Genomic DNA, 15603 nt, shown 5'->3' on the forward strand with positions numbered 1-15603 from the left:
CCCTCCCACTCTGTTTCCCTGCCTGCCACTGCTTTCCTCTGCCTGGCAGACTTCCTGCGTGCGGCCAAACACGTTCGGTTTCATCTCTCTCTGTCTCTCTGTCTCTCTCTCTCTCTCTCTCTCTCTCTCTCTCTCTCTTTCTTCTGAGCTTTCTATTCCCTCTCTTCATAAGAAAGAAGAGTAGAGGAAACTATAAACATGTACGATTATCTGTTTATAATATACATATGTACTTATATTTGTATATATATGTGTGTGTGTGTGTGTGTGTGTGTGTATATAACATTTCAAATTTTTATTTTTTACTGATAATATATATGTTGGTAAAGTTTTACGGAAAAAAAAACTGGGACATCCTGTATATATGTGTATATATATATATGTATGTACATATATATGTGTGTATATATCTTTTTTTGGACCTCATGTTTTTATTAATATTACGAGAAAATTTGCGAGGAAACGAAACAAAGCAAGCCGGGAAATGTTATTTCACGTCGCTTTCCTTTTTCTTTTTTTTCTTCCTTTTTTTTATACTTTTTTCTTCTTTACTAACTTGTACTCGCAAGTACTCGGAAAACAAGCTTGCAAGCTTGCCGCATGATAAAGAAAATTAGAGATGGAGCGAAAGATGAAAAAAGAAACGAGTTTCTTTTCCTTTTTTTTTTTTTTTTTTTTTCTTTTTTTTTGTTGTTTTCATCTATCCAAGAATAATTTGTTCTACTTGTCACTTTTTACATTTCATCACGACTTTGATTAGAACGCGAGGGTCTAAAAATAATATACATATATATTCATTATTGGATAAAGCGTATGAAATTTTTCTAACAATTTTGTTTAACATCTTTTTACTTTTATTTTATTTTATTTCTATTTTCTTTTTTTTTTTGTTTTTTCTTTTTTTTTTTTTTTTCATACCAGACTTCATCACCACGCAGCGTTTACTTATTTATGTATTTAAATAAAACATTCAATTGAATTGAATTGGATTGAAAGAATAGAATTGAAATAAAATTAAATCAATAAAAGAAAAGGAAAAAGGAAAAATAACTCGACGACGCGAAGAAATTTCCAATATGAGATATTCGAAAATAGTTTTAAATATGGATCGTACGAAAATAAGTGTATAAAAAGAAAAAAAGATAGATAGATAGATAGATAGATAGATAGATAGATAGATAGATAGATAGATAGATAGATAGATAGATAGATAGATAGATAAATAGATAGATAGATAGATAGATAGATAGATAGATAGATAGATAAATAGAAAGAAAGAAAGAAATAAAGAGAGAAAGAGAAAAAGAAAGCACGAAGCTTTTTAACTTGGTATATCGAAGTTTACGTGGTAAAATATGCGTCGATATATCCTGATTGGAATCTCTAGCTCTTTCTCCCACGGAAATTTCGCCACAGAGAATCGCACCTTTTCCCCTTCTGTGTTTCGTTTTACCAACCTAAACTACCCCCTTTTCCCTCCCCCCGCCTACCCCATCCCTAACCCCCTATCTTACTTCGCGTAAATTTATTTTTCTCCTTGCCGATTTAGACGCTACGATCCTATTTTCCCTTCGATTTTACGAAAAAGCAATTTTCGAGAAAGCTTGTTTTCCTTCATTATTCTTTATAAATATATATATATATATATATATATATATATATATTATAATATTTCGAAACTATTTACAGAGCATCTAAACTCAACAAATATTTTTGATTATTTTGAAAAGAAACAATTTACAAGAATGTTATCCTTTAATATTTTTTACGAACAAGGTAAATCAATAAATAAATAAATAAATAAACAAACAAACAAACAAATAAATATATATACACACACGTACATCGTATTTCTCTTTATCATAATATCGAAATCAATTATGGAGCATTATTAAAGTGACGATTTTTCTAATTCAAGATAGAAAAACAATATGTAAGAAGGATGATTTCGAATTATTTTCTCTTCTTTTATTTTTCTTCTCTTCCATTTTTTTTTTTTGTTTCTTTTTACTTTTTCTTAAAACTCCTTCACTAAACTGTTACGAATCCTTCTTTTATGCACCGGAAAAATAATCGTTCGTCGAGAATAATCCATGGGCCATGCACGAAGAAAATCCGATCGAGCAACGTAGCGTCACGAACGCTGCGTGATAGCGCAAAGAAATGACGGGAAGATTGACTCTAGGCAGATTAGGAGGATCCTGATGGATCTACCCGTCCGCGAACGCCGTGAATTTCATACCAGGAAGGAAGAGAAACTATATAGAGGGTGAGTGAGTGAGAAAGAAAAAGAAAGTTAGAGAAAGAGAGATAGAGATAGAGAAAGAGAGAAAGAAAGAGAGAGAGAGAGAGAGAGAGAGAGAGATAAAGAGAGCGAAGCGATTGAAACGAGAACAGAAAACGTTAGTTCGCGAGCTTTCACGTTGGTATAAATCATGGAAAAGTGGAATACCAAGAAATAAATCACGTCTAGACGATTCAAGAATAAAATAAACAAGGATGCGTTTCCCCTTACCTACCCCTATAACATCTACCTCTCTGCCACCTCCTCCAACCCCCAGACACACCAACCCCATCCTGCATTTCCAGTTCCTCTATCACGCATTCACGATATCGCGTTATATTTCACGAGATTTTTAGAGGTGAAGATTTCGTGCTAGGATAAAAGCTCAAAAGCGAGCATTCTCTTGGAAAACTACGTGTTATCTTCGACGACCTTTTCGATGAAACTTTGAAACTCTCATGCCAACCTTTCTTCCATATTCCTCGCTTACTCCTTACTCCCTTACTCTTACTGCTTACTCTTACTCCCTTACCCTTCTCCAAAAAAAAACAAAAAAAAAACAAAAAAAAAAAAAGTAGAAGAAAAGGAGAAGGAGGAAAAGAAGAAAAATGTGAAGACGCAAAACTTGCAACACTCCTAACTATAAATCGAACCGCAAATTTCTTATATCGATCGTCATTCAAAAGCATCGATATTTTCTCGAGTCACTTCTCTCTCTCTCTCTCTCTCTCTCTCTCTCTTTCTCCCTCTCTCTCACCCTCTCTAACTCTCTCCCTCTCACTCTATTTCTCTAGGCTCAAGAGGGAACCTTTTCTCATCTGATCGCATATTAAACGAACTTGTCACGACAACTTGTCACACCTACTTCGTATATAAATAAGCTCATATATGTGTCCATATATATATATATATATATATATATATATATATATATATATATATATATATATATATATATGTATGTATGTATGAATGTATGTATGAATGTACGTATGTATGTATATACACGCATATATGTACGATCGATAGCTCAAATAACGTTTCGCTCTCGGAACAATCTCGTTCGTATTTCTATGCACAGAGAGTTTATTTATATATCGTTCATAAATATCAAATCGAAACGGCAATCGAGTAAATTAATATTTTCCCTTTCCATCCCTATTTCCTCATCCAATAATATAAATCGGTACGGTCCATCTTTCTCTTCCTTTCCTCGCTCTTCTTTTATTTTTTTTTTCTTTTATTTTTCTTGTTTCTTTCATTTTTTATTTCTTTTTTACCCTTCCTCCCCTTTCCTTCTTTCTTTCTTTCCTTTCTTTCCTTTTTTCCTTTTTACAATTTTAATTTCCGTTCTATGCTACGTACACACACACACATATATATATATATATGTGTGTACATATATGTACGTAAATAAAAATACGACCAGTCAGAGATACGATTATCTATCTATCGATCGTTTGACGAATTCATTTCTATCTCCATTTGAATAATATTCGTTAATGATTGGTTGCTCGACGTACTCGTTAATATATGTAAACAAAAGGGAAACATTGGATTTACAATCGAGAAAACTTACCTGCAAACTCGGATGACATCCTAACTCAAGCAAAGTTCTAACCACTCCGGCGTGGCCTTTGTTTACCGCGATGTGAAGGGCAGTCTGACGCCTTTTGTTACGAGCATTGAGATCAGCACCAGCACCTGCCAGCAAAGCCATTACTCCTGGTTCGTCACCGAATGCAGCATGATGGACCGCTCTATCACCATCCTTATCCTATTTAATCAAACAGGAAATGTAATATATATATCTAATCGAATTTTACTTTCTTTGTTTTTCTTTTCTTTTCTTTTTTCTTTTTTTTTTGTCTTTTCGATCATTAAATAACGTAACAAAAAAAAAAAAAAAAAAAAAAAAAAAAAAAAAAAAAAATATATATATATATATATATATATATATATATATATATATACATATATATATACCTCGATTTCAACATCGGCTTTGTAACGGAGGAGAATTTTAATAACTTCCAAATGACCATTTTGACTCGCAGCTTGCAAAGCTGTATGACCAGAAAATACACCATTAACGTCGGCCTCGGGTCTCTTTAAACATTCTTCGCATTTGCATGCGTCACCGTTCGCCGCAGTTTTTACAAGCTCTTCGTTAACGTCACCCGAAACATGAGTTTCAAATAGTTTCTTCAATAGTTCTGTTAAAAAACGTTCTGTTAAAAAACAAAAATCATTATTTTTCTCTTTTTTTTTTTTGCAATCTCAGTCAACATTGAGACGCAATTGAATATTATTAAATGGAAGTACGAACCTCCGCTACTGTTTCCTGGAACGCTACCATCGCTACTAGCAACTTTTGTTACCGCTTGTGGATTATACGTCCACGATGTACTACACACTTCGACCTTCAAATCTCCATCGTGATATATCTGTTGTACTCTTCCTATTTTTCCCAAAGTCTAATAAAAAAGAAAAAGGAAATACGGAGCATGTTATATTTATCAAATATATTTAATCGATGTAAAAAAAAAAAAAAAACATTCAATTACTGGTGCCATAGCGTCTGCCCATTCTCCATGTCCACGTTGTAACAATTTAATCTTTTCCAAATCGTTACAAATTTGTACCAAATCACCAACAGCAAAGGTTTGATTGTCCGAACTGGAACTTGTAACAGGAACAGGTATTTGAACTTTTGTAATTACAGCTGGATTGAAAGTCCACCTGTTGCCACTCGGATATGAAACGACAATATCGTGATCTTCGTCAATACCAACAACGGTACCGGTAGTACCAAGACATTCGAACATTCCATCGGTCCAACCACCATGACCGTGTTGCAATGATTGTACTATTTCTAATTCCAAGTCGACATTAACCTTTGTCAAAAATAAATATCATTTAAAATTCAAAAGAAAAAACAGAAGGAGGAGAATATAAAAGGAATAACAATAATTGAAAATTAATATGCTTTAAAAATTATATATATACATATATATACCTGATCTCCAATCTGTAAACCATGTGGTCCAGTCCTACCTGGACCTTGTTCACCTAACAATGGTAAATGATCCCTATAAACTGTTTGTCCTTTTGCATCGCTGACAACCTTTAAATCGGCCTAGAGTTAAAAAAAAAAAAACAAAATCAATATGAATAAATAAGAAGAGAATATGAATAAATAAATATTCATTATAGTATAAAAATTAAAATTCATTATCATAATGTAATGTATAAAAACTAACCATTCCTTCAAATCCAACGCGATACAAATTTTTTGCGCCATTATCCCAAATAACGTAAGCCGCTGAACGAGGACTAGCTGATGACCAATCCTGTACTTCATTAACTTTTCCTCTGCGTCCATTTCCACCATCTTGATCTTCCCATTGCCAATCAACACCCCTAACAACTCTTGCACCAGGAAATATACCTCTAATGGCTATCTGTAAATTAAAAAAAAATAATAATATTGTATTAATATATTCCATTTATTATATATCCTTTTTATTAATGTTTCTATTACATACTTTTTTAGTTTTACGTCTTGGTTCTAATAAAACACGTTCACTTCCAGGAGTAGCAATGCGATAAAATTTATGCCTTAAATGATGTTTATCTCCGTGATAACAAATAGAGCACAGGTCATAATTTCCACATTCTGCACATTTCCATCGAATACCAAAGATTGGTTGCTGTCTACATGTGTCACACATAGTTCCTTCGTGCTTGACACCTGTTGGTGCTGAGTCCAATATACGTAAATCAAATGCACCAGAACAACGATAATTTGCTGCAGTACCATTATCCCATACCACAACAACTTCTTCTGGTGATTCAAAATTTCTTACTGTTCCTACATGCCCTTCTCCTCCATCCTATTAAACAATAATACACTGTTAACATAACTTAACCTTGATTTATTACTTACTTAATTCTTTGCTTAATTTATTAATAATATTAAAACAATTTATGAATAATAAAATAAAATACGATTTATATTCATGATTACTCGTATTAAATTAAATTATTAACATAATCAAGCATGTGAAGAAGAGAATTGTTGATTGTTCGATAACCTTAAAAGTTTGTTAAAAATATTTTTAAATTTGAATATAAATTAATGAAAAAAAAATTATCAGCTAAAATAAATAAATAACACAAAGATGTTATAGAATACTGGCAACGTTAAATTAATAATGAAAGACTATGAACAATTTGAAAAATACATATTTATAATAAGTAACCTATGTTCCAACCTGTTTACCCCATTTCCATTCGGGTCCACGAATAACTCGAGCGCCGACACCCTCCATCATAAACCGCGATGTACGAGTACCGGTACTCGCACTAGTCTCCATGCCTCGATATTTAAGAAAATTTCACCGATACCGCGAAAATTACCGAAACACGAGACCGCTTTCACGTACGAACACTGAAAAATACCGCCATCTTAAACTAATGTCAAAACATATCGTACCAACTTTCATCCAATAGAGTCATTAGTTTGGTCGACGGCAGCGCCATCAATAGCGATAAATCGAAAAATGGGAACTAATTTTTGTTTATATTTCTAAATTAATAATATAAAACAACGAAGAATTTCTAACGCAGATCATAGGTATATGTTATTAATAATATATTTCATCGGCAACTAGGTTCTTGGCAACTTGAGAGCTATTCAGTTCTAAACTAAAAACTTACATTGTTTTTAGTTTAGAAAATTGGTTTGTATTACAATCAATTATTTTAAATACATCTTAAAGAGACACATAAATTCCGTAAGATATAATTTTTCACTACTTCCATATATATATATATACTAACACCATAAATTATATTACATCATCAATTTTTTTTCTTACAAATACTGTATATAATCTTCTTTTATTATATCAACTTATTATGTATTCATAGTCCACTTTATATTTATGATTAAATTAGAATACATTCCGACATATAGGGCATGTAGATTTTTGACTTGTACTGAACCATTTGTACTAGAATAAAAAAAATATACATATATACATATATATATATAACATAGTACGTAATATAATATTTCAATAATAAATAATATATAAAATTCTTACCAAGCATGGTGTGTGGAATTTCTTCCGACAAGTATGACAAGACAATTTTGGTATTTGATAAGTGCTTATATGAAAGATACTGAAACATATATAACACTCCTCGACACCTGCAAATTTTTTGTCCAAGTTCTTTTTCCATGATATTAATCCATCCCAAATTGATCCATTCTGTATCAAAAACAATTGTATAACAATTAAACACCATAGACATTTTAATATTCATACACATATATATAATAATAATTCTTACTTGGTGAGTAAGAAATATTGACAGATGCATATGACAATTTCTCCAATTGGCGGTACCTCCTGCATGTTGTCCTGGTTCTACAGTCACTGGACCCAATGGATGATTTGGTGGTAAAACAATACTCAGTTCTAATTCTGTATCATCCATTTGATACAATGCTACTACCTCTCTAGCTGTTGGATGAACTTTTACCTATGATATTAATAACAAAAAAAAATAAAATAAAAAGAAATGAATACTCTCAATTTATTAAATAAGTCACATAAGTTTGATGTAGTACACATTTTCTATTTTTTTACCTGCATGTTTTCAACATTGACTAGCCTATTATTAAGAAGTTCTTCTTGACATAACATAGGACTAACATAATGCATCGTTATTCTATCCACTGCAGCGCTAACTTTGCTATCAGCAGTACTCCACCACTGTCTCACTAATACAGGCAAATGCCTCAAAGTATTTGTATATAACCAACATACTATATGATCTAATCTCCATTCAGTCCAACTTTCTAAAAATAAATTATTCGAATTAACAATAAAATAATTAACAATAAGTTATAGATAGACATACCTCCAAAATTTAAAGATGGTACTGTAGAAAACATTTCTACTAATTTGGGTGCTTTATTTTTGTTATCCTGTAGCACTTCCACTGGCATTAATCGAAATATATTATTCAATAAAGATGGAAAGAGATCTTTCCTGAAGGCATTAATAAACATATTTCTAATTAAATTTTTTTCTTACATAGATTTTTAAAATCCACATGTAAACATTATTGTCTCATTTTTAAAAATAAAACTTACTTTAATATTTCAGCATATTGATATCGTAAATCACCATGCGTATTTGCACACATATCCAAAACAATTGACCAAAGCAATAAGTAACCCAAAGTATATGTGTAAGAGTCTGTATAAGGTTGTATTGTACAACTAATAGTATCACATAATCTGAATGGGAATAAAATAAATCCAAAACAATAAATAATTATATTGTAAATAAATAATAAAAATATATTTATATAATGCTTTTTTTAATACGAACTTGAAATCTATAAGCATCGTGTTCACTATATACTGTATATTCAAAAGAGCTTCTTCAAAATTTCTAATACTTAAAACAAGTGGATGAAAGCATTCTGTTTCCATGGACGTTTTATCTTGTTCTACAAGCTCAGATATAACATGTTTTAAACAATGATATACACCCAATTGAATAGACGGCGCTGGAGACTGAAGAAGTTTCAGACATAATTTTATTGTTTCATCTAAATTATTACTGTCAGTAGGCACGTTCTCACTTTTGAAAAGCACTTTAGCATAAAGTAAACTTATCGTTTTGCCCAAATAATCTAAAGCAATAATTGGCTTTAAAATTCCCATTTTTTCAATGCATGACTCTGAAAATATTTGATTAAATTTTAATTGTAAAAAATATTAATATCGTGAATTTTATATCATTTCGTAAGAAAAAAAAATTTACCAGCATGGAGCTTCCAAGTTTGTAAAATACCTCTGTGTATGTCATTAGCAAAGACAGCTTTCCATTCATCTAAAATAGCAGGTGGTAATTCACTCAATGGTTCTACATTGTGTTTATGCATCAAACTTTGAAATTCATAAAAAAGCTGACTAACAGCTACTGTTAATGCTATCACCTGTATAAATAAATATATGTATATATGTGTATGTGTGTTTATTACTATGATTTTAATATTGTAATATTGAAAAGAGTATGTACTAGATACTCTTTCTTCTTTTTTTTTTTTTTACTTACCTTAAGATCATTGAAGTTATCTTTAGATTTATTTACAGAAACTTGCCAGGATGCTAAAGATATCAGAATAAAATCCCAATTTTTACAGGATAAATTTGTAGGTATTCTTATAATAAGTTCGGTAAGAAATCTTATAATTTCTAAAATTAAAGCTACATTTTCCCACGATTCATCGCTAATATTGCTATAAAAAAAAAAAAAAAGAAAAAATAGAACTCATTATTTAAAAGTGCTTGAAATAGAATTTTTACAAAAGTATAATTATTATAAACTCGAATAAATAACAATTATAATATGAAATATAAATTAAATATACAAACCAATCAAAAAGTAAGAAGTTAGAATTTTGCTGTTGATTTGATGCAATCCTTTCTAATATATTGACATGTATTGAAGTATTTGCTTGAGTTGAAAGTATATTTCTTCCTACAATTAATGCACTTAAAAGATCATCTGTTGATACTTGAATATTTTCTGGATCTAAGTATTGAGATATAATCTGAAATACAGTATTAAAAAAAAAAAAAAAAAGAAAGAAAAAAATAAAAAAAATTTTTAAATATAATATTAACTTAGTATGTATGAGAAATATATATTTAAGAAAATCAAAAAAGTTTATACCTGCACTGCTTGTAAATATGCTTCTTTGTCGCATCCATCACTTTCAGGAAGAATACTATTGCTTTTACATATTTTACAATACTCTGCAAGATCTTCTTTTGCACATAATTCCGTAAAATAGACATTTATGATGTAAGGTAAAATACTTCCATATTCAGACTTATATCTGAAAGAAGAACATATTATTTATAACTTGAAATATCTTAAAAAAAAAAAAAAAAAAAAAAAAAAAATAATAATAATAATAATAATACCTACTTTTGAATATAATGAAGAATTTCCTCGTGTTCCTTTTTAGTTATATGTTTCTGCAAATTTTTCAAATTATTTTTTATAGATGTCAAAAGTTTTTCCACATTTTTGTAACATTTGGCCTATAAAAAGAAAAAATATTAATTCTTTAAATGTTAAAAAATTACATGTTATAATTGTATAACATGTAATGTAAAATGTACTTACAGATTTATAGTAATTCACATAAATATGTCCCAAAGTAACAGAATGTATAATATTTACTAATATCTCTGTAAATCCGGGTATCAAAATCTGATTTTCAATATCATTTTCATCCACATTTTCATCAACATTTTCATCAACATTTTCATCAACATTTTCATCAACATTTTCATCCACATTTTCTTGTTCGTATCTTAAATAAAGATTACTTAATAATTTTGTTACAAATAAAGCCCACATAAGGCAATTCTCTGTATTATCTATTAAAACATTATCAGTTAAATTGATGATTGCAGTATGGTGGTATGCACGTATCTTTTGTTGAGGTTTTGATACATATAAATGTCCAGTTATTACTTCTGCATAAATTACAATTTCAGTAACTTCAGTCATCCATTTACTTATATTTGATTCTGTTAAAAATGTCGAAAGAACTTCTTTTGCATATTCCATTTTCATATCATCAGTATTTACATATAGTTCATTATTAATTATTACTTCAAGAAAATCAGTTGCTATGTCTACTAGCAAATCTTTTACATCAGCTTCGTATCTGTAAAATATAAAATGATATGAATAAAATAAATGAAAAAAAAACCTATCGTCCGTTTAAAATATATAAACTCACGTATTGCATATTTCATTCCAAGTAATAGCTGCAATTTGCTTAGTGAACGAAGTAAATTCAGAATGTGCAAGTCTTCGTCTACACTCAGAAAGACCTTTTTTCCAAACATTTTGCATGTCATTGATAGAAATGGAATCATAATTGTTCGAATATTCTTGCATACACAGAACAAAAAGTGCTTTTAATAGTTGTACGGCACCAGATATTGGTTTCTTATAAGTCCATACAAGTGGTACAAGTTGTAAAATTAATTTTGCAAGTTCTACCAAGGAGGCTTCATTTTTCTGATTTATTGAGTCACATAGGATTGTAATAATTTGATTAGCTTTATCTTCGTTTATTAATGGATCTAAAAACAAATCAATATTATATAAGCAATATATCAATACAAATATAAATAAAAATACATTGATAAATATTAAAAATATTCCATACCACCATCCTCAGATAAATCAAAAGCCAATAGAATCAATTTCTTATTTCTTTCTAAATTGGTATAAGTACCAGAAACCACTTCTTTAACTACATCTATAAGTAAACTAGTTACTTTAGATTGCGAACACCATTTTTTTATTACAGCGTCATTTCTATTATTTTTGGATAAACCACATTCGATGATACTTCTAACTATAGTGACATTCTCAAACTAAAAATCGAAATAATATATAGATATATATATATTATCTTTACAGGAATAAAATGTAAAATATAATGATCTTACCTCTGTTAATGAATTTAAGACTTTATCTTTGTCCGTATCATCCATATACTTTACAAGTTTGAAAATTAATTCTGCTACATGTTTTTCTTTGTTTGTTGCCTGTGTTAACCAGTTTTGCAAAGTTTCACTATAAAACTGGAAGAAACTTATGTCCGGATTTAATGATTTTGTAAGAGCAATGAAAAGCTCTTGACACTCAAAATGTGTGATAATTTCATTAAGATATTTGATATATTCTATGAAATGATCTGTATTAATTTTATTAAAACACGTGACACAAAAATCATTAACAAAATTAAAAAGTTCAGCTTGAAAAACTGTATCCACTTCTACCTCTACCTTTTGTATTTGACATTTAGGTTCAGTGATTTGATCAGTTTCAACAAAGTTTACTTTTAAATTTTTTCGTCTTCTATTTGGGATATCCCTTAAGTTAAGTAAAAATTCTATTTGACAACTACTTATATTTTCAATAGATTCTAAATTAGAAGTTTGTATCATATTTATGAGTTTTTCATATAATTGTTTAAGTTCTGTCCAAAATATACGTAATAAAACAGGATACGATTTATATTCTTCATTGTATCGATTTTTACTCCAATATATCAATAGCTGGCTAACTTCACAGAATAAAATCTCTTCTATTATTATACTTTTTGTTAAACACATTTCTATTAGAGGAATTAGCTGGAATATTTAATAGATTATTTTACATTACTATTCATATAATAAATGAAATAATATTTGTTATTTATTTTAAGTATTATTACATACCTGTTCTTTCAAAAGTTTCTCACATAAAGTAACATCATTGGCATTCAACAATATTGCATATCGTAAACACTCAACAAAGGAAACTGTTACTGCAAACATTTCAGAACGACTAAATTGAACTCTCTTAGCTGAGAATCTGAAAAACTTTTACGTTATAAAAATTGTTATACAATTAAACGGGCAAAGGTTAAATAAAATTGAAAGAATACCCTTGGCGCATGTTCTCAAAGAAATTCGTATATAATTTTGTATTATCGATATTTAATTTTGGAAATTGACTGAGAAAAGGTAATAAATTAGGATAAACGACACTTGCACAACACTGTCCACCACTACGTAAAATTTTCCATAATTTCGGCAACACAAGCTGCTCAATACTAACTACTGTATACCAGTCCTGTAAAAAAAAATTTAATATTTTATCGATATTTTATCCAATTTAACAGAAATTACGATCTAAATTTCTTACTTGTACTTTATTAATAGCAACAAGCATACACTCCCAGATTGCTGATGAAAGTGCAGGTTCCATTTCATCAAGACTATTCATAATAGCTGTTATTGTTCTTTTCTTTTCATTTTGTATTAAATCATCTGCATTTTCTAATATCGACGTTAATACAGTAAAAAATGCTGTTGTTATAGGAAAGGCATTATGCTTGGCCAATTTCCAAAATTTACTATTACTTATAATTTTCTCATGAATTTCAATAGCCTGTTTTATTTCTTGAAAAGGTACCTTTTTAAAATAATAACTGTAACCATGTAAACTTGCCACCAATACTCTTTGATACTTTGCTTCCATTTCTTCTGGATTTAAAGATCTTTAAGAAAAAAAGAAAAAAAAAGAAAAAAAAAGTATAATAAAAATATAAAGAGAACATACATAAATACAATTACACATTATATATATTTAAATAAATAATGAAACATACTTATGTATAGACAACGATTGCGGAGTTTGGATTATAATATTATTAAAAATATATAATAATATTTCATCTTGACAATGGATTATTACGTCGACTATTCTCTTTTGTGGGAAGATCACCTAAGCATACAAAAAAAGAAAAAGAAAGAAAGAACTATTAAATAATTGACAAACAATTTTTTTGTACCATTTCAAAATGCTGTAATGGAAAAAATTAAAGTCTAAATAAAAAAAAAAAAAAAAAATCTATTACTCACATTAAATGAATTTGTTGCAGCCGATGCAGCAGGTGGATAAGTATCATACTGAGAAGTAAACCAAGAACCAGCAATTTGCTTTAAATACGTAATAATACCTTCACTAACTCGTTTTACTACAGCAAGATGAGCTAACTGTGCAGCTTCTCTTACTTTATGTTCAATATCAATAGCTAAAATATTGTATAATCTAGGCCAAAAGGGTAACATTCCTTCAACTGCTGTTAATTTTTCCGTTCGACACATAATAGCAAATTCTTGCAAAGCCTAAAAAAATATATTCATATATTAAATAGACATAACATGATTACCACTTAACAAGATTGAAAAATATTAACTTTTTACCTTGTACCTGGTTGTTGCATCCTTCTTATTCATTTTTTTCAAAACTATTTGAAAATTAGAATTTACATTATGCATTTTAATGTCATTTACACTGCAAAGAGTTAATCCAGGAAGTATAGGGACATAGCCACCGTCTTTCACAGCAGAAAATCCAACAAAATTGGGCATTGCAGTTCCCAGAAGCTCTGCGCTTCTACTACTATTTGATGGCTAAAAAATGAAAATAATATTTTGGAGATATTTGGAATAAAGACAAAAAACAAAAAAGTTACACGTTATATCATTAATTTTTTTTTGTACTTTATCAAAAAGTACTTAAATCTTTTTTAATAGATTACAAAATCTCTGTTTAATACATTAAAGATACATATTGTCATATAGTACTTGAGGTTAGGAAAGAAAAAAAAAATATTAATTCTACATTAAAATTATTACATACCCTTGCATTATTTTTACTTCGCTGTGCTTGCTTGTTTTTACCCATGACAATTTAGTTGACAATATAACGAAAAATTTTTATAAAGTAATATCACGCAATTTTATTGTCTTTATCTTCCCAATCCACAACTACTATTCTCGTAAGAGCATACACAGATAAATAATTGCTTCCGAAATATAACACATCAATATTGTTGCCAATCTCTCACTCTGATGTTATTTTACAAGTTCTGTACAAATATCACCTTAGTTAAATGGATATAGTTAAAGCTAGGTATTTTGATATAAATATATATGTATATATATATGATCTCACATTTATTATGTCCCATGCATAGTTGCATTTATTAAAGCTATTCACTATCCCTGATTTTATAATGATTTTACGCCAATCAATGAGAATGGACGTAATTCTGGATGGATTTTGATGAACAAAATTTAATTTTAAAAACAAAGATTTAATCTAAGACACAACTTTATTAAATTTTTGAAAAAGTTTTATTTTATTTGAAAAAAATCATGTTAAAAAATGGCCATTCTCAATGATGGTTTATGCACAAATAAAAAGCTTTTGCAACAATTTGAAAAAAGATATATCCTAGACGAATCCGTTGTCTTTAAAATGACATACTATAGCATAGAAATTGATTAAGAATTATACCTGTTCTCATTGTTGACGTAAATCCTATTTTCGACATTTTTCACGTAGAAAAAGTTTTGCACTGTGGCGCCCCTCCAAATTCGTGGCGAAAACGAAGAAGCTCGTATCCCCACTACTGACTTTCTTATCAGCGATTAAATGGTGTATACTCATTTCGTAGCGAGCGATGAAGAAGTGATCACCTAATTGTTTGTTTAGGTAAATAACTGATCGTTAGAATTTCTGAATTATTCCAAACGAAAAGAAAAAGGTTTCATAATGATTGCAAGGAGAATCTACGATAACTTACCCGGTTACTCTTTGGATAGATGATTCTTTGAAAAAAAAAATAAGGAAATTCATGTC

General features: G+C 29.4%; 2 protein-coding genes across 7 annotated transcripts in view; both read right to left on the reverse strand.

Annotated features, from left to right (window-relative positions):
• LOC118445862 (E3 ubiquitin-protein ligase MIB1-like) overlaps window positions 1-6754 on the reverse strand; it is a 173325-nt gene extending 166571 nt beyond the window's left edge. For all 5 annotated transcript variants that reach the window (XM_085656444.1, XM_085656443.1, XM_085656445.1 and 2 more), the window contains exons 1-8: window positions 6562-6754; window positions 5833-6180; window positions 5548-5748; window positions 5304-5423; window positions 4852-5181; window positions 4614-4761; window positions 4271-4515; window positions 3864-4061 (exon numbers count right to left, since the gene is read on the reverse strand). In XM_085656444.1, the coding sequence (XP_085512570.1) occupies window positions 3864-4061; window positions 4271-4515; window positions 4614-4761; window positions 4852-5181; window positions 5304-5423; window positions 5548-5748; window positions 5833-6180; window positions 6562-6663 (1692 nt within the window). In that variant the 5' untranslated portion in view covers window positions 6664-6754. The remainder of the gene's footprint in view (window positions 1-3863; window positions 4062-4270; window positions 4516-4613; window positions 4762-4851; window positions 5182-5303; window positions 5424-5547; window positions 5749-5832; window positions 6181-6561) is intronic.
• A 188-nt stretch (window positions 6755-6942) lies between these two features.
• Window positions 6943-15366, reverse strand: Ltn1 (E3 ubiquitin-protein ligase listerin). Of its 2 annotated transcripts, none has more exons than XM_035875797.2 (24): window positions 15259-15366; window positions 14599-14827; window positions 14160-14369; window positions 13815-14081; window positions 13562-13677; window positions 13096-13450; window positions 12836-13023; window positions 12627-12762; window positions 11853-12539; window positions 11567-11777; window positions 11132-11480; window positions 10507-11056; window positions 10306-10421; window positions 10048-10213; window positions 9747-9925; window positions 9427-9610; window positions 9133-9307; window positions 8695-9049; window positions 8454-8600; window positions 8219-8349; window positions 7945-8156; window positions 7646-7837; window positions 7396-7563; window positions 6943-7302 (listed from the first exon to the last, which is right to left on the reverse strand). In XM_035875797.2, the coding sequence occupies exons 2-24, from the start codon at window positions 14641-14643 to the stop codon at window positions 7243-7245; spliced, it is 5199 nt and encodes a 1732-aa protein (XP_035731690.2). In that variant the 5' UTR covers window positions 14644-14827; window positions 15259-15366; the 3' UTR covers window positions 6943-7242. The 2 variants fall into 2 exon arrangements, with proteins under 2 accessions (XP_035731690.2, XP_035731689.2); XM_035875796.2 differs by lacking the exon at window positions 15259-15366 and adding an exon at window positions 14914-15228.
• Between the last annotated feature and the right edge of the window lie 237 nt (window positions 15367-15603).

The sequence above is a fragment of the Vespa mandarinia genome, chromosome 4 (genome assembly GCF_050613455.1).
Source record: "Vespa mandarinia isolate Hongniang chromosome 4, ASM5061345v1, whole genome shotgun sequence".
NCBI lineage: Eukaryota > Metazoa > Arthropoda > Insecta > Hymenoptera > Vespidae > Vespa > Vespa mandarinia.

What these genes read in the sequence shown, in the direction of transcription:
- Ltn1 (XM_035875797.2), bottom strand. Translation starts at nt 14,643, where the DNA reads ATGGGTAAAAACAAGCAAGCACAGCGAAGTAAAAATAATGCAAGG. An exon ending in ATGTGAATTACTATAAATCT is followed by an intron (nt 10,422 to 10,506) that starts GTAAGTACATTT and finishes TTCTTTTTATAG; the next exon opens with GCCAAATGTTACAAAAATGT. An exon ending in TCAATGTTGAAAACATGCAG is followed by an intron (nt 7,838 to 7,944) that starts GTAAAAAAATAG and finishes TTAATATCATAG; the next exon opens with GTAAAAGTTCATCCAACAGC.